At 33.0% G+C, this 23,936-nt stretch overlaps 1 protein-coding gene across 2 annotated transcripts; it reads left to right on the forward strand.

The window, feature by feature from the left end:
* The first annotated feature begins 9 nt into the window (after positions 1–9).
* Positions 10–22,331, forward strand: LOC123695942 (SPRY domain-containing SOCS box protein 3-like). 2 transcript variants are annotated; one of them, XM_045641880.1, is made up of 6 exons: positions 10–332; positions 2,254–2,450; positions 5,130–5,352; positions 8,659–8,889; positions 10,348–10,421; positions 22,234–22,331. In XM_045641880.1, exons 1-6 carry the CDS (start codon positions 194–196, stop codon positions 22,318–22,320), a joined length of 951 nt encoding a protein of 316 aa, XP_045497836.1. In that variant the 5' UTR covers positions 10–193; the 3' UTR covers positions 22,321–22,331. The 2 variants fall into 2 exon arrangements, with proteins under 2 accessions (XP_045497836.1, XP_045497837.1); XM_045641881.1 differs by lacking the exon at positions 22,234–22,331 and adding an exon at positions 20,413–21,614.
* Positions 22,332–23,936: the final 1,605 nt, after the last annotated feature.

Below are 23,936 nucleotides of genomic sequence, written 5' to 3' on the forward strand. Positions count from 1 at the left end.
GTGGTTGTGTGATTTGTCTCGGTGATGTTATTGTGCTATTTGTCCCCCCAACAATACGAATTTTGATTATTTCATCTAATGATTCACTATGTACTAATCGTGCTTGTATAACGTGATAATAAACTACCTATCTGTGAAACTTGCAACACATAGAATATATTATTCAAGTAAAGTGCAAGAACAGTGAGGAACAATGCTGGTGGCTCGATCAGTTTCACCTTCTCGGACTAATGATCGCGAACGACGTGCCAAACCCTACTGCCAGTGCTGGAATAAAAAGGCACCAGTGTCGTGGACACAACGATCTTGTACCTGTGGAGAAGATAATGAAAGTATGTTTATTTTGAATATAAAATCAGCACCTAACATAGAACAATAGCACACCGTCAGTGATTTACTAAAATAACAATCGTTATTGTACTCTATGATCGTTATGGTAATTAATGATAAAGTATGAAAATGAATTATCAATACAAATAATATTGAGTCACATTAAGTTTCAATCAGATGTGTTTAAATAAAATAATTTGATTTGGCTATTTATTTTTATCAATTGATATTTTATATTAATAGAATAATAATTTCGATTAATTAATAAATAAAGCTGTTGTAATGTTTGAATATACAAATTAATTTAAAAATTTTACTTGAATGTGATATACTAGATTCATTTTTAATCCTTCAGCCCCCGGAATCACAGACACAATAGAAAATCGATAGTGTTGTGGTCTAATTGGGCCGCTCGGTGGTCAAGGGTTTAAATTAGTGCTCATATGTTACAACTGGCAGTGCCGTTATCCTAAGTTTAAGCTGGCTGAAGGAAGGTGATTATGATGCTCAATTTATGTTTAGAATTGGGTTTATTTTTCATAACACCAGTTATAGAACAAAGTGCAGCCACTCACCATAACTTATACCTAGTTTTATTACATTTATCATTAACTAGAATTAGGTTTAATGATGTTTGTTTTGAATTTTTTTTTAACTGCAGGAAGCAATAAAATATATTTACAAAAATTTATTTCTCAAAATAAATAACTAATCCAAATAAAAACATCATATTGAACATTTACACTATAATTTATAATATACATTTATACAATTTCTATGTTTTTTATGCCGATTTTGTAGCAAATTTTATTGATTATATTAGTAACTAATAACTATGTAGCTGTTTTCTGCGGTTTCACCCGCGTGGTTCTGCTCCTGTTGGTCTTAGCGTGATGATATATAGCCTATAACCTTCCTCGATAAATGGACCTTCTTTTTGTTTTTCAGATATTGTGAGTGAACTATTTGTCTCACAGACTTTGTTCTATGCTCTAATGAAAGAAAATTAAATGCACTACAACTTTATTATACGACCTTCTCATAGAACGAGCGGTTTTTGCCAATATTTTGCTTCAAACGGGAGCAAAACTACAAATTTTAATATTTCGGGAAAAATGAACCATCTTCGAATGGCCACAGTTTAGTCGTTATAAGGTTTAGAGAGCTGTAATTAGGCTTAAATTGTTGCAAATTTAATAACCTTAATTTATGTAGTGAATGATACTTGTCGGAAACGCATAGTTTATGACTTTTAGAGCAAAAAGTGAAAAAAGTCGAAAATTTTCGCAGTTTATCACGTGGTGCGCAGCGAGCACAACTTTTTCGAAGTTGCAAATTGGGATTTACCTCACCCTAACTGATCCAAACAACATACCAAAAATGCAGAACTACATCGTGCTTTGCGAATTTAGGGTTTTTTTGTGTCGATTTCTACTGGCCTACTGGCTAAAAATGCAAAAATAAAAAACTTGTTATTCAGCAAAAGGCGATTTTGTCTATATTCTATGTAGAGATATTAGTTGAGATCTAAAATGTATTAACTATTATGTAGTTGATATATTGCATTTATATTTTGTCTTGAAGATTTACGCGTGACCTCTCGTGCGACCCTGACACTGAAGTAGTTGGAATCTCGCCATACTTAGTTTCAACTGCTTTGTAGTGAGATTGTCTTTGTATTGGCTGAAATAGCTTGTGTATCGACGTTACTAGACACATACAGTTAGTTTCAACTACTTTGCAGTGAGATTGTCTTTGTATTGATAGATGAATAATGCCAAATGCAAATACCTATCTCAATTATATTTTATCAAATGCACCATATCTCATTAGGAAAAACAAGACTGCTCATGTGCCTGATATAAATAAACCTATGGAAACCGTTACAGTCACTATAGCTAATAATCTTCGTAATCCTTACAGTCAGCGAATGGAAATGGGAGCTGCCAAACGGCATCGGCTCCAGCTGGGTGATGGTCAGCGAAGACAAGAAGCAAGTGACGTTCCACCCGTTCTACAGTTCTGGGACTGCTGCCGTAAAGGGAGACACAGCCCTGCTCCACAACTACCACTACTACTGGGAGATAAAGATACTCACGGAAACTTATGGTACTGATATTGTGAGTAGATGTTTTTCAATATCCTACTTATATTATAAATGCGAAAGTTTGCGAGTATAGATGAATGTTTGTTACACTCTATCACGCAAATACTACTGAACTGATTACAATGAAATTTGGTATGTAGATGAAGACCTGGAAAAAGATGAATGCTAGAAGCTTTTTCTCCCGGAAATGCCACAAGAACGGGAACTATGCGGGTCTTTCTTTGAAAACGTGGTTGAAGCCGCGGGCGGAAGTCTAGTCAAAAATATTTATTCACTAACAATTTTGTATACACTTCTCTAGTCATTGAGACATCCGTTAAGTAATTAAATGCTCGAGGTAGAATATTTCGCTCTTCGTTAGACATAACATGAATTGTAATTAACACAAATATCATTTTCTTTAAATTCCTTCGAAAATCTATATAATTAATCGACAAATATTTTATAATTTTTGGTGTAGAATTAAGCTTTATCCAATCGACTGACTTATTTTAACCGACGTTACCGAAAAGACAGAGGTTCTTACCTAATTTTTAAAGTTTAATTTAATTCACCTGTACATTTTTCCTCATTTTAATTGCGATCAGACGTCTGCGGTTTACATAAATCACCAATTAACAATGAAATATCTAGGTCATTTGATGCTATTTATATGCATAATACTAGTTAAGGCCCACGGCTTTGTCTGTGTAAAATGAGACACCTACACAACACCTAAAAGTAAAAAAAAAGTAAAAATTATTTATTCTTTAAGACACGTATACATCAGTCATAATACATACATTAAATAGTGCTTAATACAGTTTCTTAAAGAAAAACGTTAAAACACAGGAAATAAAATCATTGGTTCCCGCACTAGGCAATGCCTGTCCTGCGGGACCGTGAAATGTTTAACAATTTTATAAACAGAGCGGCGATTATGTTATGGTATACATATATTTAAAATTCAGATTTAAATTTAATACATTAACATAATACAGATTAAAAATTAAATTAGATTAAAAATTCATACAAACAATAATTAAACAAAAGTGAAAAAAAATAAAAATAATTAAGAATAAAATGATGGTCATAATATAAAAAAAAAAATTGATATGATTTCATAGCAATCGTCAATGAAAAAGGCCTGTTTCATACCGATTACAATCACACTGGCTTAAACAAATGCCACAAGAAATATTCAAAAAAGTTGAAGACGAACAAATTGCTCAGTCTTAGCATAGTCCCAGGAAAGAAGCAATTTTGTTAGCATGTCTTTAGTTATGCAAGTATTTTTAGATAGGTTCAAGTGTCTGATAATTTTATTATGTAAGAGTGGCCACATATAATTAGGTGCACGTTTTGCAAAAAAGGTTTTTAACCTACCTTTCCTTATTTGAAAGATTTTTTCTTTTTTCAATTGTCATCTGTGATCTGCGGTCAGTTTAATATTGTTTAATATTGATGGTTAATTATTATTTATTATCAACTGTATTTCAAACAAAGTTATGGAAAAAATAAAAATACTTTTTCCATAACTTACACAATCAAAAGGTTGAATATGGATTATGTTGACGGTCAAAGATATTGTTCTCAATGATGATAATGAAATAATTTTCCACCAGAGATGTGCGAGGTTGCATTATGCATAGTGGGGATATGTTTTTTAAAGAATCAATAGTTTGTAAGTGGAAAAGCACCTTTAAAGCTAATATTTTTTACCTAAAATTTCAATATTTTGTTAATTTTAATATAGCTTTCGTTTATTAACTGTTAAGCTATTGCATAGCTTCTATCGCGGGCCTAGAGCGCGGGGACCGAATCGAGAAATTCCGTAACGAAAAAACCTCACGCTCCCCACTCCGACGGGCGGAGGTGTGGCTTGAAGGCATAGCATGCAATAAGCTTTACCGCGGCAGTCCCCGAGTGCCACACGTCGTTTTTTTATTGTTATATTATCGCTCCATGAGTATTATGCGTAATAAATAGTAGTACTAGGTGTTTAACCTATAATCTAGCTTAGTAGTATAATCTAGGTTTAACAACCTCAACAAATTTGAGTCATTAACAATTAAAAGATAAGATAATAAACATTAAACGCAGAGCATTGTTATGGTTGTGAATTTAAATAGAGCGTTATATTATTTTATCATTCGTAATCTCGTTACTTGAGTGTTTTTAAAATAGATAAAAATTACGAGAATTATTTTGTCAAATTATCAAAACAAGGATTATTTGTATTTTTGCTTGTTTTTTTCGTATTTATGTTTACACGAACGTACTCAATATTGTTATCTTGACTGGCCGATTGGCTTGGTTGGTAGTGGCCCTGTCTTCCAAGCCAGAGGTCGTGGGTTCGATCCCCACCCGGGGCAAATATTTGCGTGGTGAACATAGATGTTTGCTCTGTGTCTGGGTGTTAATTATCTTTATAAGTATTTATTTAAAATTATATATATGTATGTTTATCAGCCATCTGGTTTCCATAACACAAGCGAAAGCTTAGTATGGGATCAGATCGTGCCGTGTGTGAAATTTGTCCCGAAATATTTATTTATTTTATTTATCTACATACATATCTATGTTTGAAGGCTTACAACTACCAATGCCCGATAAATTTATTCCCAAATTTTAAGAGTTTGTTTTTCGACATTTAATATAAATTGTTACATAATCTAAGTTAATAATAAAAATATAATCCCTCCTTCCACAGATGGTAGGCCTCGGTACAAACAAAGTGAACACAACGAACTTCGAGTTCACATCCCTTTTAGGCCAAGATGGCGAATCGTACGGTCTCTCATACACGGGGGCTGTGAAACACAACGCTACAGAGATGCGAGAGTCGCCCGGCTTCTGCAGGGGCAGCATCGTGGGCGTGCGCGTAGACATGTGGCGGGGCACGCTCGAGTTCTACTTGAACCGGCGGGCGCAGGGTGAGTGACGTCATCGCACCCCACACACACACCCACGTACACCCACGCCCGAACACACACACACACACACACACACACACACACACACACACACACACACTTATTTACTAGCATATAAATTGCATTACGAATATGGGACATAACATACACAAGATGAAAAATAATTATGAAATAATTCGATTTGTTGTTTTTTTATTAAGTTTTCCGCGATTGATTTTATTTATAAAGTTTTTTCTAGTAGCTATAGATCATCATCATAGATGTTTACGGAAAAAAGTACATATCATAAAATGTAATAAATTAAATAGATAATTATCTTTATGTTGTTAGTCATGATAAAGGCGTTTGTCGATGCGTTGCACTCGGTTGCGGTCAAACAAGGTTAATCAGGCATATGTTTATGATTTATGGTAGTTACTAGTTATATACAGGGTGTTTCAAAATTATAAAAAAAAATGTTTGGAAGTAAAATGGAATTATTTCGTGTGGCAACAACAAGGACAAAATATCCGTTAGAATACTTTTGTAATATTTTTTTGGTTATTAAAGTGAAACTTTTATTACATCGTCTCAAACTTTTTGGTCTGTGTAGCGCATGTCGCGTGACGCTCGATACGTACGATAATTTTTAGTTAAATGTCTGTAGTGTGAAAAAAAGTTTCACTTTTAACGTGGTTTCATAAAACCACACAACATTTTTTTTTAATAATTTTATTGTCTGTATTTACTATTTTATTTTTAATTTTGTTTTATATCGATTTCTTTACCTAGGTTAATTATATATAGCTACTAGCTGCTCCGCGCGGTTTCACCCCCGTGGCTCCACTCCTGCTGCCCGTAGCGTGATGAAATATAGCCTATAACCTTCCTCGATAAATAGGCTATCTAACACCGAAAGAATTTTTCAAATCGGACCAGTAGTTCCCGAGATTAGTGCGTTCAAACAAACAAACAAACTCTTCAGCTTTATAATATTAGTATAGATTTAATAATTTTAATCAGTTTTTTGAGCGTCCGAGATTGATTCAAACGCAAGCACAACCCTTATGACTGACATCACTGGCGCGTTTAACGACCGTTTTATGACACCGCATGCCGCGTAGGATCTCGTCGACAGCATATAAACTTGCATTATGACTATGAGTATGGGACATGACAGACACAAAATGAAAAATAATTCGATTTGTTGCTCATTATTAAGTTTTCCGCGATTGATTTTATTTATTCAGTTTTTGCTAGGAGAGATAAAACATCATAGATGTTTACGGAAAAAAGTACATAATATCATATGTAATAAATAAAATAAATAATTATCTTTATGTTGTTAGTCATGATAAAGGCACCTATCGATGCGTTGCACTCGGTTGCGGTCAAACAAGGTTAATCAGGCGTAGGTACTATGTAAATGATTTATGGCAGTTAGTATTTATATACAGGATGTTTCAAAATTATAAAAAAACTAGCTTACTGCCCGCGGCTTCGCCCGCTTTGTCTCGAACCTAATAAATTATACACTAAAACCTTCCTATTGAATCACTATTGTGTATTAAAAAAAAACCGCATCAAAATCCGTTCCGTAGTTTTAAAGATTTACCTAAGCATACAAAGGAACACAGGGACAGAAAAAGCGACTTTGTTTTATACTATGTAGTGATAGTGTTTGGAAGTAAAATGGAATTATTTTGTGTAACAACGGCAACATATCCGTTAGAATACTAGATAACAGAAATAAATAAATACTGACTTCAATATTTTTTTTTATGTATTAACTAATAAATCGTAATAACACAAAATGTGAGCGAAACGGAAGTGGCTACTGGCTAGATAAAGTGCGATAAACCCGCGTTAATAACAGTATACGTAGTGTGTTTATAGCTTTATCTATGAAGATTATCAAAATGTCAAAAGAATAACAAACAAAGGAATCAATTCTTTACAAATAATTAATCTAATAATTAATCGTCTATACTGTACGTCACAGACAATTGATTAAACTAGCCGTTTAATAAATAGCCTGGGCTCTTTATTAAGCGCCGTTTATTTAAACCGATGATAAAAGTTTCGCGACTAGACGTTTTTCAAAACTACCGTCCAGTATCACGCGACGATAAGACGCCAAATACATTGTAGTTAGATAAAGTGCACTTAACCTCTTAACATTGTACCCTAAGTTTCCACTCGAATGTTTATCTGTATTAGTTTATCACTGGCTTGATTGTAGCTATCGAGTATTAAGGGCCGTTATAGTAGGAACTATGGTTTTAAATTAAGTAATGTCTCATTCAAACTCATGGAATTTAATCCTTTTAATCTACTTTACTCGCTGATTCCGCGTTCAAGGATAAATTCGGTTGAGTAGTTTTTATACCATTCAAGAATACATTTTTTTAACTACATATCTACTTCATACACAGAAAAAACTCCCTCTGACATAGCCAAATTCGATCTCAAAGGATGGTCACCATGATTTTTAAGAAAAAATAGGTAACTTAGCTTTAGAATCAATGCTCAAAACTATACTAAGAGATTAAACCTTCTAGTATACATAGTTTTAAATCGCGGATTATCCTCATCTAACGTTTTTATGTAATATCCGTTGCATAACACAAGATATGTAGGTAATTAGCTTGAGGTAAAAGTTACTAGTCACGTATACATGTGTTTCACCAGGTTTAAGGTTAATACACGGCAGCTTCCAGGTAATGAGATTGTGCAATTAGGACGAAAATTTAATTCGCCGAATATTTATTGAAATCTATGCTAATTTTATAAAGCTAAAGAGTTTGTTTGATTGTTTATTTGTTTCAACGCGCAAGAACTACTGATCCGACTTGAAAAATTGTTTCGGTGTTTAATAGCCTAAAGCCTAAGACCTGCAACAGGAGCGGAACACTGCTTGTAAAACCGCGGGGCACAGCTAGTTATCAAATAAAATTCAAAATGAAAAAAGGATTGAGTGATTCCATAAAATAAATGAAAATTAAATTCGATCTAAATAAGAAAAGGTTGACCTAAACGGAGTTTTGTGTCACTAATGTTGTTTGGTAAAACTTTAAACAAAGGATCTCTGCGAAACGTTCCTTATGTCAATTTAAAAACATCTAGACCAGTTTACCTGCGATTACTTACAGTGGAAATGTACTTCCGTGACATTTGAATTTTATACATGGTGTTCTACAAACCAAGATATCCATCAGAGTTCACAGCAGTTCTTACACAGCATATTTCGATAATTTTTTATACATCGAAGTTCACTTTAGCATCATTTATTTCGATCATCTATTTATACAGGGTGTTCTCCAACAGGTATATCCTTCTACAACTTGCGAAGACACCAAGCACTATACCCCATGCTGTGTTCCACTGCCGCTCAATCGAGCATGTTGCTAATATACGCTGCCTCCTGGCGCGCCTCGCTTTTAGTGGACGCGGCTAAGATACTAGCAGCGTCGTTAAGGAATGACAGACAGAAGACGTTACCGCCTGGGTTGTGGTATATGTGCAGGTCGCAGTTCTGGCTCACATTGCCTACGGATGGTAAGTTTGATATGTTAATTAACTTCAACTGTATGTTTACCGACTCTTTTACACTCGATTTTAATTACAATCAACTTTAAACGGATAGATTTCATTCAAACTTTCTACTCTTATCAAAGATCAGTGATAATATATATCTATACTTACATATAATAAATCTGTAGAAGGGTCAATTCTGTACATTGGAAATATTGAAAAAATAAATAGCATAGTGTAGTGTTACTGGATCGATACCAAACCCAAATATGTGATTAATTTTTTTTTATAAGATGTCATTGTCAGAGTTACTCAAAATGGAGAAATAAACCATCCACGCGAAGACCGAAATCCGCGCGGACGGAGTCGCAGGCGGAAGCTAGTAATTTAATGAGTTTAAGTATATTTTTTAAATTAATGATTATTTTAGTAATGCTAGTCAAATTATTTGTATTTGTAGCTCAATATAGTAGTTTTAATAAAAAAATATTGGCAAAATATATTACTTAGTTGTAATAAAAAAAAAAAAATTGTGTGGTTTTATGAAACCACGGTAAAAGTGAAACTTTTCGTCAGACTATAGACATTTAACTAAAAATTTTCGTATTTGTACGATAATTATCGTACGTATCGTGCGTCACGCGACTTGCGCTACACAGACCAAAAAGTTTGAGACGATGTAATAAAAGTTTCACTATAAAAAATATCTAACAGAAACATGCAGGTCGTTAACATCCAAATAGGATGAGGCGATTAATGTTCACTTTTTTCAAAACAAGTGATAAAAATATATCATTCGGAAGTGACAGTTAATTTGGGTTATCGTCTATTATTATTACGGAGAATTTTATTAATATAGATATAGTAAATCGTGTGGAATTTTTGGATGTAAGCTATAATATAATACTAGCTTTCCACCCGCGGCGTCGCCCGCGCAGACAAAGAAAAACCCACATAGTTCCCATTCCCGTGGGGTTTCCGGGATAAAACCTATCCTATGTCCTTTCTCGGGTATTAAAATATCTCTATACCAAATTTCATGCAAATTTTTTCAGTAGTTAAGGCGTGATTGAGTAACAGACAGACAGACAGAGTTACTTTTGCATTTATAATATAAGTATGGATGTTCAATTATGTTTTGATTGTTATAATGACGTTAATTCTTATCACCAATTATATTTTAGTCGATATTATAACAAAGCAACTTTAAAAAGGAAAACTTACGAAAACTTTTTTGTATAAATCCAAATCTAGACTATCTACGATATCCAATTACTACAATATCTAGAATCTTTATTGACACCGGCATTTATTATTAATTTAAAAAAATGTGTAGTATACATGCAAAGCAGATGAAAAAAAATTTTTTTTTATAAATTGTATAAATGTCCTAACGGACAAAAACGTTCAATGGACGTAAGTACGGACAGAAACGTATGAAAAGTAAATCATGAATCAACAATTTTATACTATATTTTTCAGGCCAAGTAACTAACGATGATGATGAACAACCCAGTGCAGTCGAATTGCAAACAGTCAAAGTTGCATCAAATGTGGTAAGTTTATTTTGTATATTTACCAAAACAATTAATTAGTCCATCATTCGTGTCACTATTTAATGAGTTTACACATATCAATTTTTAAAATGGCTGCATTGATTTGATATTATTTTACGATCATGTAAAGAAGGAGTTGTAAAAGTTAGAATTTTATTTTCCGGTCGCACACATCAAAACCAAAAAAAATATATAAATGTGTGAGTATATATTTGTCTGAATCTAATAATAATCGTTGCAGCCATGAAATAAAACATATAATAATTTAACACACTCCATGCATGCTATAACTCGTATAACCCCTTATCAGAATACATAATATTTGGAAAATCCAAAAGTGCACGACTCATAATGCTCATTTAATTATGAAATATAAAAATATATATATATATATAGATATCTATATAGATATATATCTATATATAGATATATATATAGATATCTATACATATAGTTAGTAATTATTTGATCCGTTTTCACTTGTTGATCCGGTTGGTATTTGTGGATCCATTGCCACACCACCGTCCGTATGTGGATCCGAACGGAGCCACAAGTGTCACCATCAGTAATAATAATAATTACGTGCTTTTTATACAAATCCACCTTTTTTGCGTTTTAGCTCTTGTTGATCCGATTCAAATGAGCCAATCAGAGCCCACCGAGCTCGGCCATTGGTCGCTTGCGGCCTTAGCCATTTGAAGGTTTAAAGACATTTATTCCCGTTATAGAAACGTATGTTGCCGTTCGCCTTCCATAATTTGTTCGGATCTTCGGGAGGGCAAGATAGCTAGCTCGTCTATTAGGATAGTGGCGATTTGATGTTGAGATTATAATATTTGTATTTATGTTTTTATGTAGCGCTATGCGAATGAACATACACGTATTATAAAAGTATAATTGTTTTAAAATCATTATTTTAGTGTCGTCGTAGATTTTATTTGTAGAAGTTAAAAAAGGATAGTTAAAGATAGTTTTAATGAATTTATTGTGTAAAATTTGGAGTGGCGCTAATTTATTTTTGTAAGCACTCCCCCATACTTCTATTAAATACATTAGGTGCGGCTTTACACGTTTAAACGTGTTGTAGATGGTGTGGCGTAATTTATGAGGAATGCAAGAAGTAATATTACGCAGAGATCTAAGAAGTGCTGATAATTTATTTTTTAGGTGGTCGATGTGATAATTCCATTTCAGAGAGCTGCCGATTCGCAAACCTAGGTATTTCTCGTGGGTTTTATGTTCTAATACAACACCGTTTATTTTAAGTGGAGCGTGTGGTGGAATAATTTTGTTATGACTTATGAGCTTTGAATTTAGATATTTTTATTTTTAGTAGATTGCATTGAAACCATTTATTTAATTCATTTTGTGCTTGCGCTATCATGTCATGTATAGAGGGAACAAAATAAAACAGACAAGTGTCATCCGCATAAAGTGTTAGGTGACCATTTAGCTTTAAATCTTGTAATTTATTAATATAAATTAAAAAAAGCAATGGGCCTAGAATCGAACCTTGTGGTATGCCACATGTAATTGGTAAGGGAATGCTATCGTGGTTATCTATTTTAACTATTTGTGAAATATTTATCGATTTTTTAAATATGATTTCAGCATATCTAGTGACTTACCATTAATGTTAATGGATGTTAATTTCTTTATTAAAAGTTCGTGAGAAACGGTATCGAAGGCCTTTTGTAGGTCAATAAACACTCCCAAAACTATATTGTTTGCGTCAATGTTCTGTTTTATTTTAATAGTTAGGTCCATAGTCGCTGACAGAGTGTTACTTTTTGGCTAAAATCCGTATTGACGCACTGAAATAAAATTAAATGAGTCTAAATATTTTTCTAATCTCGTGTGTAAAATCTTCTCCAATATTTTTGACAATACTGGCAAAACTGAAATTGGCCTATAGTTACCAGGTTCAAATTTTGAGCCACTCTTATAGATAGGAGTTACCTTCGCTATTTTTAACGAGTCCGGAAAACGTCTTTGAATTATGGCTTGGTTAAAACAGTCGCTTAAGGTATTATTAATTTTTCTTTGATGCATTTAATTGCTTTTGTAGTAATACCATCAAGACCTGTACTACAGTTCTAAGTAAGTTTTTAAGCTTATTTATAATTATATATTTTTACTGGCTTCGGTAGGTCTGAACTTATTAGTGAGGTAATTTTTAAAATTTCGTAGTTGTCTTTAGATTTCCTCTCCTCTGAGTTATAAGATGTCAATGCTGGGAAACCAGCAAAAATTACATTTTTTTGCGGCTCTTTCTGTCCCGTAGTTCCTTGATTAAGTTTTAATTTATATGAAGTTGATTTTTAGACGTAGGTAAAACCCGATGGGTTGGCTCATGGCTGACTGATTTATTGATTGAAGATTTAATTTCAGTAATTTTATTTTACTCTCACCCTGGTTTATGTGGGATTCTAATTGAGAAATAGTACTCTTCAATATGTTTTGTTCAGTAATTATCATACATGCTGATGACTTAATTTCATTGATTTGATTCGTATTTTGGCGAATTAAATTCAAAGATTGTTCGTTGGACGATTTAAATTCGGTAATTTGTGTTTTTACCTCAGAAATGTTTTCATGAATTTTGTTTACTATTTGTTCATTTGAGCATACATATTTTTCAAGTAATGTACTAATACGGCTCAACTCCGACCGAATATCCTTCAGATCATCACTAAATCTGCAATCTTGTTCTAGCGGTTGTTTCCGTTTTCTGTAAGTAATATTTTGAGTATCAGTTGGCGTAGAACTCGTAGAAAACGAACTTAGCTTCCATAGATCGGGATGCGATCCACCGGCAGTACCCACTGCACCACTGCTCGTTAAACGTGTTGGCGATCTGCGTACACTCATATTTACTCCGTAATGGATAATTTGTGCAGGAATATGAGTCGTCATTTGTTTGACCTGAATCTAACATTTTAATTATTTTATCAGATTGATTTCAGAATCAGGGCATAGGCGAACGCTACACGTCAATAAATATTATGATAATTATCTTGATATTTACTGATGATTCAAGAGGTAGGTTGTTATTTGTAGGATGCATACTACTTGAGAATTATCACCGTCACTGTATGACGAAAGGTTCGTCCAAATATCTATATTTTTAGGGTTCCGTATTTTTAGTTTCACAACGTTTTCTATAAGTTTCAATTGAATTACGGTCGACTTCTTCAACTTCCAAAAAACTCAGGAGATTTTTTGCTAGCCCTAATTTCATATCCCCATGTCAATGTCATGCAAGTGCATATAAATGGAACAGATCAACATACGACTTATGATTTGGTATATAAAACGGAGTCAAGAAGTGTTTGAGCATTTCAAAATTTGAACCGTTACGGAGTCGAGTTCGTCTAGTCTAGGCGGATTTAGAAGTGTATGGAACATTAACTAACTATAATATGTTTGTGTACGGAGCCAACAAGTACTGTAGTGTTTACGAAAAATTAATCTACGTTACTTAATATACAGTTTCGTTCTGTCGGATCCAATAAAGCTGTAATTTTGATAATATAAATGGATCTGATCAACATACGACTTTGGATTTGGTATATAAAACGGAGCCAACAAGTGTTTATGGGTTTCTGAATTTCGGCCGTTACGGAGTCGATTCAGTTCGAGATCTTAGCAATAAAAATGTTGAGTACATCAATTTCTGAATGAATATGTTTGGCAACGTCGCCCAAAAATTTGCGCCGTTGCCACTCCGGGCAAGATCTATGCAACCGGAGTCGAGTAATAAGGGGGAAAAGGTGGAGTAAAGAATGCACGGCAGTCGGGCTGGATCAACTTAGTGCCCAAGTTGGTATTTATATATATATATATATATATATATATATATATAAATACCAACTTGGGCATATATATATATATATAAATACCAACTTGGGCACTAAGTTGATCCAGCCCGACTGCCGTGCATTCCTGACTCCACCTTTTCCCCGATATTACTCGACTCCGGTTGCATAGATCTTGCCCGGAGTGACAACGGCGCAAATATTTCAGCGACGTTGCCAAACGTATTCATGGAGAAATCGATATACTCAACATTTTTATTGCTAAGATCTCGAACTGAATCGACTCCGTAACGGCCGAAATTCAGAAACCCATAAACACTTGTTGGCTCCGTTTTATATACCAAATCCAAAGTCGTATGTTGATCAGATCCATTTATATTATCAAAATTACAGCTTTATTTGATCCGACAAAACAAAACTGTATATTAAGTAACGTAGATTAATTTTTCGTAAACACTACAGTATTTGTTGGCTCCGTACACAAATATATTATAGTTAGGTATAACGTTCCATACATTGCTAAATCCGCCTAGACTAGACGAACTCGACTTCCGTAACGGTTCAAATTTTGAAATGCTCAAACACTTCTTGACTCCGTTTTATATACCAAATCATAAGTCGTATGTTGATCTGTTCCATTTATATGCACTTGCATGACATTGACATAGGGATATGAAATTAGGGCTAGCAAAAAAGAGTTTTATGGAAGTTGAAGAAGTCGACCGTAATTCAATTGAATCTCAATTGAATTTCATTGAATACTTATAGAAAACGTTGTGGAACTAAAAATACGGAACCCTAAAAAGATAGATATTTGGACGAACCTTTCGTCATACAGTGACGGTGATAATTCTCAAGTAGTACGCATCCTACAAATAACAACCTACCTCTTGAATCATCAGTAAATATCAAGATAATTATCATAATATTTATTGACGTGTAGCGTTCGCCTTTGCCCTATTCTGATATCGATCTGATAAAATAATTAAAATGTTAGATTTAGGTCAAACAAATGTCGACTCATATTCCTGCACAAATTATCCATTGCGGAGTAAATATGAGTGTCCTGTCCAGGATTTTCCCAGTCAACCCATTTTTAACACATTTTTTAATACACTAAATTTATTATAAAATTGGTCTCATTCTATTATCACGCCGTTGCATTTCGACTTATATTCGGATCTTTGACCAGTACTATTTCTCAATTAGAATCCCAGATCAACCAGGGTGAGTGTAAAATAAAATCACTGGAATTAAATCTTCAATCAATAAATCAGACAGCCAATCCATCGGGTTTTACGTCTAAAAATCAACTTCATATAAATGAACACTTAATCAAGGAACTACGGGACAGAAAGAGCCGCGAAAAAAATGTAATTTTTGCTGGTTTCCCAGAATCAACATTTTATGACTCAGAGGAGAGGATATCTAAATACAAATACGAAATTTTAAAAATTATCTCACTAATAAGTTCAGACCTACCGAAGCCAGTAAAAATATATAATTATAAATAACCTTAATTCAAACTGTAGTACAGGTCTTGATGGTATTACTACAACAGCAATTAAATGCATCAAAAAAAATTAAATCATACCTTAAGCGACTGTTTTAACCAAGCCATAAGTCAAGGACGTTTTCCGGACTCGTTAACGACCGGACGTTTTAAAATAGCGAAGGTAACTCCTATCTATAAGAGTGGCTCAAAATTTGAACCTGGTAACTATAGGCCAATATCGGTTTTGCCAGTATTGTCAAAAATATTGGAGAAGATCTTACACACGAGATTAGAAAAATATTTAGACTCATTTAATTTTATTTCAGTGCATCAATACGGATTTAAGCCAAAAAGTAACACTCTGTCAGCGACAATGGACCTAATTATTAAAATAAAACAGAACATTGACGCAAAAAATATAGTTTTGGGAGTGTTTATTGACCTACAAAAGGCCTTCGATACCGTTACTCACGAACTTTTAATGAAGAAATTAGCATCCATTAACATTAATTGTAAAGCACTAGATATGCTGAAATCATATTTAAAAAATCGATCAAAAATAGTTAAAATAAATAACCACGATAGCATTCCCTTACCAATTACATATGGCATACCACAAGGTACGATTCTAGGCCCATTGCTCTTTTTAATTTATATTAATAATTTACAAGATTTATGCGGATGACACCTGTCTGTTTTATTTTGGTCCCTCTATACATGACATGATAGCGCAAGCACAAAATGATTTAAATAAATTAAATAAATGGTTTCAATGCAATCTACTAAAAATAAATATATCTAAAACATGTTATATTAAATTCAAAGCTCATAACAAAATTATTCCACCACACGCTCCACTTAAAATTAACGGTGTTGTATTAGAACATAAGACCCACGAGAAATACCTAGGTTTGCGAATCGACAGCTCTCTAAAATGGAATTATCACATCGACCACCTAAAAAATAAATTATCAGCACTTCTTAGATCTCTGCGTAATATTACTTCTTGCATTCCTCATAAATTACGCCACACCATCTACAACACGTTAGTAAAGCCTCACCTAATAGAAGTATGGGGGAGTGCTTACAAAAATAAATTAGCGCCACTCCAAATTTTACAAAATAAAATCATTAAAACTATCTTTAACTATCCTTTTTTAACTTCTACAAATAAAATCTACGACGACACTAAAATAATGAATTTAAAACAATTATACTTTTATAATACGTGTATGTTCATCCGCAAAGCGCTACATAAAAACATAAATACAAATATTATAATCTCAACATCAAATTGCCACTATCCTAATAGACGAGCTAGTTATCTTGCCCTCCCGAAGATCCGAACAAATTATGGAAGGCGAACGGCAACATACGTTTCTATAATGGGAATAAATATCTTTAAAACTTCAAATGGCTAAGGCCGCAAGCGACCAATGGCTGAGCTCGGTGGGCTCTGATTGGCTCATTTGAATCGGATCAACAAGAGCTAAAACGCAAAAAAGGTGGATTTGTATAAAAAGCACGTAATTATTATTATTACTGATGGTTACACTTGTGGCTCCGTTCGGATCCACATACGGACGGTGGTTTGGCAATGGATCCACAAATACCAACCGGATCAACAAGTGAAAACGGATCAAATAATTACTAACTATATGGCACGTTTGATCAACATAGTGCCCATGGAGATATCTATATATATATATATATATATATATATATATATATAAGTATATAGATATACAGTCTTGTAGTTTTCGTTTTTTATTAATTGCAATTAAACGACACTGAATTAATTAATCATTCGCATTCAGTGACCTACAATCGTCGATTAGAATATTTAAAAAAAAATTTAACTCAAATGATGGATTTTTTCACAAGTTATAGTGTTTTCAGGTTTCACACATGACGGACAGGAAAATTTTTTGACCTATTTCGGTGTTTTTTTCCAATTCTATTGAAGTAAATCAATTTTTAAAAAGTATGGGATTAATCTCCATTAAATTATCTCGACAATAGTATGCAAAATATCTTGATTCCGTGAACTAACAAGGCTATAATAATAAGAATAGCTGCAAAAATGAGGCGAAAAAAATTTTTCGATCGTAAAGCACTCTCTGATGCTTCGCATCGTCGTGCAAAAAAAAATTCTAATAATACGCCATTTTAATGAGCACGGGTAGTACTTTCATTTCTCTCATACTATTCTCATTAAAATTATCAACTAATTCGTGTTTAACATACAAATTGTACATTGTTTAGTCACGTGCTATTTCTTATATTTAGTTTATCTTGGGTTTTGTAAGACATTTTTTTTTATCTATGTTTAGTCGCGACTGAGGGCGTTCACATTATAAACAACTGTTTTTGTATAGATTTGTTTTTTATAGATAATGATATTAATAAACTGTTGTAAAGTGGAATATTTATGTATAGGAAGTAAATTGTTTACTGAGTTTAATGTGATTTAAGAAATACATTGGTAGTTTTGAACACGTAGAAAATGTGGGTAGATTGAAGACGTTACAAAGTAATTTTTTTTTCATAATTGTTTTTTCTATACTAATATTATAAAGCTGAAATGTTTGTTTGTTTGATGCGCTAAACTCGTGAACTACTGGTCCAATTTGAAAAATTATTTCGGTGTTAGATAGCCCATTTATCGAGGAAGGCTATATATCATCACGCTAAGACCAACAGGAGCGGAGCACTGCGGGTAAAACCGCGGAGCACAGCTAGTTAATCATATGAATAGATTAGATTCGGTTATTTTGATGCATAACTTAAAATAGTTTATAATGAATAACTAACGTGACCTAATTACGCATTTCTAATTAGAAGCTAAAACAATGCTGTTTCTCGTAATTATTAGTTTAATTAAGCTTGAAATTGATTAAGTTATTAATGAATTATAGTGATTAAATATTAGGTATGCATTGCATTGGATTCTTAGTTCAATTTTTTAAAGATTTGACGCTAGAGCGAGATTTATTATAACACAAAATTAATAATAATTGTCTAAAATAACATTAAATATGTTTATTTAATAAGATAAGGAACTAATTAAAACGATTCTGAGCTGACAAGTAACATATATATAGACAGTAGACACTTGCATGACTCAAAACTAGCCGCTATGGTTGTCCAGAGATTTCGATCCGCACTTTTAGGGAATAACAACAAACATACATCTTGACAAAGTACATCTATACACCTTTATTTTAAAGAATCATTCGCAACATTTTATACAAGTTGGTAAAGTCACTGATTGCCTATTAAACAACGCATATTTTCATACATGATACATTATTTTAACTGACAGATAAGCTGAATACAATATTTAGGGCTGATTTTTCAATCGTTGGTTAAAACTTATTCATCGAATAACGTATCCATAACGTACCCATTGAGCCCCAAGCGGCTCGATCGGTACACGACACAATAGATTTTCTATTGTGTCTGTGATTCCGGGGCCTGAGTTATTACACTACCATTTCAAAAATGTATTCTAATTGTCCGTATTTGACAATTTACAGGTGACATTTTAAAATGTTCGTATAATACTTTATTGGACGGATAAGTTTTAACCAAGGATTGAAAAATCGGCCCTAAATATTTTTTGGATACAAATAAAATTAATTAATCATAACAATACTACGTGTCATAAGGCAGGTATTGTGTACGTGTAGGGAACCATGGTCAAGACTCAAGAGGCTGTAGCATATTATAAAAGAACAAATTAAAGCGTAAAATTCCAGTTTTAGACAAACTAAATCGTTAATTATACTTATTTCCATTTAATCTTTGCTGTATTTCAATACCTTTTGATACTATAAAGTTTATAGTATTTTACAATATTTTACATTTCAATTTTATCATAGAATATAAAATCACTACATAGTATAAAACAAAGTCGCTTTCTCTGTCCCTTTGTATGCTTATATTTTTAAAACTACGCAACGGATTTTGATGCGGTTTTTTTTAATAGATAGAGTGATTCAAGAAGAAGGTTTTAGTAGGTATATAATTTATTAGGTTTTAGAAAAGCGAGCGAAGCCGCGGGCGGTAAGCTAGTAGTTCATATAAGTGTAAGACTGATGGGCGTTATTGTCGCTCCAGAATCGGGCTCTTTAGCCACGAACGACGCTGCCCTAAATCACGACAGAGTAGGAAAATTGTAACACTAATAAATATAATATAATATGATCTACTACAGATCAAATAGGCCAGCGACGATGAGATTTGGGTTTCACTAGTCAATTGATTCACAACTAATCTATTAAAACTTAAACGCTTTTGCCTTTGTCATGAATTTTATATAAATTAATTTTCTCACACTCTAGCGCAATGGAGGTAAAAACTGAATAATTTAAAAACTGTATTTTTAAGTATATCTCTCTCTTTCATTAGCATTAAAATTCTTGAGATGACAACATTCTAAAAATCTACACTAAAATATCACCCATAGAACTAACAACTATTTCCACACTTTGAGTAAAATTCCCATTGAAGATAATTATTTACTTAATTTTATGTAAATATGACAATAATATCTAGACGCCAAAAAGACAAATTACAATTTATTACAAAATACACACAACACCAGTTCTTCCGAATGTCATCCGTATTACCAATGACATTCGGTCTATTTTCAATTGTACAATATCTCTTACAGAATGTCACATCGTCGGGCATGAAACGACGCCATTGGCAGATGAAAGCGCTGCACGCACGCGCAGTACGCAGCGATAATATATGATGTACAGCGCTTTTTGCGCTTTATTGTAGACATTTGAATGGTGGAACAGGGCGGGAGTTTAGAACAATGGTTTAGAAATGTTTTTTTTTTCGATGACAACATTTAATTCGACAGTTTGCGTTTAAAGAACAAAAGAAAAGAAGGTTGCTCATTTCCACCAATAATGCGCGAGGATGTATAGCGAGGAATGTGTTTGTAAATAAACAATCATATCGCCTCAATTAGTTTGAAGTTTGTAGAGTTTAGCTGTTGAAGAGATTTTATTGGATTTTTACAAACATATGCCTCGCTACACATATTATACTCGCACATTATCGAAAAGCCCCCTATGGTGTTAGATAGGGTGAGAGGAATCTTTTTTATCTCTTTTTCACATCGTAGACTTTATGGTTGATAGTAATAACGTGACTTTTCAAATATTAAAAATGTGTTAAACAGAGGGGAGATGTGTAAATAATTCTACTTGTCTCAACCATAGAAATAATCGTGAATTGGGGACAGTACCCTTTTATTTAGTTTATTTAGAATTTAGATAGAAGAAATAAAATTCTTGAATTAGGCCAATCACATACTTGAATGTTGTGTTTACCTCACTTTCATCAATAAGACATTATTTTTAGGAAAAGGTTAATATAGATATTCCAGTTATTTTCATAAGCTCATAAATATTTTTTAATGCATCAAGAAAACAATAATTCAAGTATGAATCTGTCCCTTCCTTACACAAATAAGATAAAAATGTAAATTCTACAACAAATTTGTCAGCATCTTTTCTCGCTCTAGCTAACATAATTTCAGTGGGTTAGACAGAGATGGATATATATATTGGCATCCGATCCTATGTGCCTTATGAATAAATATTGCTCAAAATTTTGTCAATGAATTTTATTACAGGTTATAGTGTGATTATCTATTATGTTTAAGGAAATAAAACTTTATAGAGCTTAATATATAAAAAACTATGTACATATTTTCTATAATAGATTTGTAGATTTTTTGTTTTGAAAAATAAATACAATTTTAAAATCTCATTATTAATTTTAAGAAGTTCTTGTTTTAAGTGAAGACTGTAATTTAATATTTAAGTTTATGAATAAAATCTGTGATATGTAGTAAAACAGTTTTTTATTTTGTGAACGCCCTTAATGTAGGCTCAGTTGCCAGATTAGAATAAGGAAATGACAATCAGTACCTACTTTAAATGAACGAAACTATCTCATACAGGATGTTAAAATATATTATTGCATGTGTTAATAACAGTCATTTCACATCTTACATGTGATTATAATTATCCTTATCCTAGTTCTTGTGTTTATTAAATCACTTCCATAAAAACACAAAAGGACCTATTTGTACAGTCAGTTCATACCCCCGACCCCACAACTCAGATATACTTTTTAGATGTATATTTTTGAACAAACGCTTAATAAATGTACAATCAAACATTATGTTTTTGAAGTTATACTTCTTTTGGCGCGATGGAGAAAAATTATGAGAGTGAATTTTTACGACTCGCGCGCACCGACACCTAAATTTAACAGCATGAAGTTAGTTCTAAGTGGTATGAAAATTGATAACTATATTCAAGTTGCATATTCTAGTATTTTTTCCATACGCCAAAGAAGTATAACTTCTAACGCGTGTACATAAACATAAGTACACAGAACACACACTCTTTTTTTGGGAGGACCAGTTTATGAATTAATTATTTAATTATTTTACCACATTTTATTCCAGCTAGGTGAAATCTTGCCGAGTCCATACATGAATGGTTTCTACGTAGATAGCGTCGAACCAGACTATCGAGTCGTCGTGTGGCAGTAGCATAATGTAGATAAAAAAAAATTGGTTGCCTGTAAAGTCGGTATACGGGCGAAAGTTTTACGTGACAACGACTTTTTATGTCTGTCTCTCTCGCTCTTAGGCGGGCTAACCATTTGCCCGCGTGCCTCTTTCGGTGACTCATCGTAACGTTACCGAGCGTTACACTTTTTCATAAGTGACTCCCAGCCGCAACCTAATTTAAGACGTTGTCACGTCAAAAATAAAGTTGAATTGACAGTACTATTGGCGGCAAATAACTGTAGACTTACTGGTAGCGCTCAGTGAAATTTGGAGGGGATTACTAAATTGGTCTGTCGCGCCCATCATTCAATTATTACTCAGATACTTTATTTTTTACTTCTGCGGAGGTTCAGCGCTAAAGAAATTTGATGCTGGATTTAATTTTAATAGTAGGTACAAGTAGCATATTTTATGTATCTGTATGACTTGTATGCATAAAATATGTGTAAAATATGTGAGAAGAAAAAAGACATTGACTTGTAATCGAGGGAAATAAATGCGCAACTTGAAATTTGGTATTTTGGCAAGATGTACAGATAGTACGACTCAGATAAGTATACATTTTAAATGTGTTTAACTATTTTTCAATAAAATCCTTTAGCAGCTATTATTTTGATAGAATGTGAAATTGAGAATGTAAAAATAAATTCGTGATACGGCCAAAATTTATCTCATCTATTTTAAATATTTTAAACTTCCTGACATAATTTAAAATTTATATTTAAGAGGTTGCATAGGTTAATAAATAGTGATATTTTATTCCATGAATCCATGCAGGAGTTGTGTATACTAATCATAATACGTATTTCACAAGATTAAACAAATGTATCTCAAATTGTACACTTTTAAGTAGTATAATTAAGAAATGTTAAATCAATGTTTGTAAATGTCACAAAATATATTATAATAATAGTAGATTATATTTCTAGTGTAATTTTAAGTATTCGTTGTGTGCGCGATGACAGCGCCCCTAGTGGCCGCAACTATTCAGGACTTGTCATCTGTCAAATCATTATAACTGATGTCAACTAGATGATAAGATATTTTTGTGATATTGATTTTCGACTAGTTTTTCAACGAAATTGAAAAAAATAGTGTAAAAAGTGAATGTGTATATTATACCTAGCGATTTTTTCTCTTCACATCAGCTATCTATTTTTGTCTTTGCTGTAATGTCCACTTTGATGTTGGAAACGAATTAAACTTGCAGGAACTGTTTTTCCCATTGTTTTTACAATTTACGACACAGCATGTACTTTGACCCATATCGCTAATTTTTATGTTTTTACTTAAAATTATAAAGGAAGTTATGAAAATAAAGCAATTTGACACATGACAGCCCAGAATTAATTCACATTTCTGCCACGTCGTGCGCTACGGTCGATTTGCCGTTCCCTACCACCCACTTCGCACATAGCCAATAAAGTACCTAAGTGAAAACAATGCAGTCATCGAAAGTCGAAAGTCCATCAACTGTCGTAGTAAAGAGACTCGGTGTGAATGAATTCTTTAAATACCTAATTAATTATTATTTAGTTTAGTAGACCGTAGTGCTACATGTTTTATTATAAATACAATATATTATTGCATGATCT

The sequence above is a fragment of the Colias croceus genome, chromosome 12 (genome assembly GCF_905220415.1).
Source record: "Colias croceus chromosome 12, ilColCroc2.1".
NCBI classification, from domain to species: domain Eukaryota; kingdom Metazoa; phylum Arthropoda; class Insecta; order Lepidoptera; family Pieridae; genus Colias; species Colias croceus.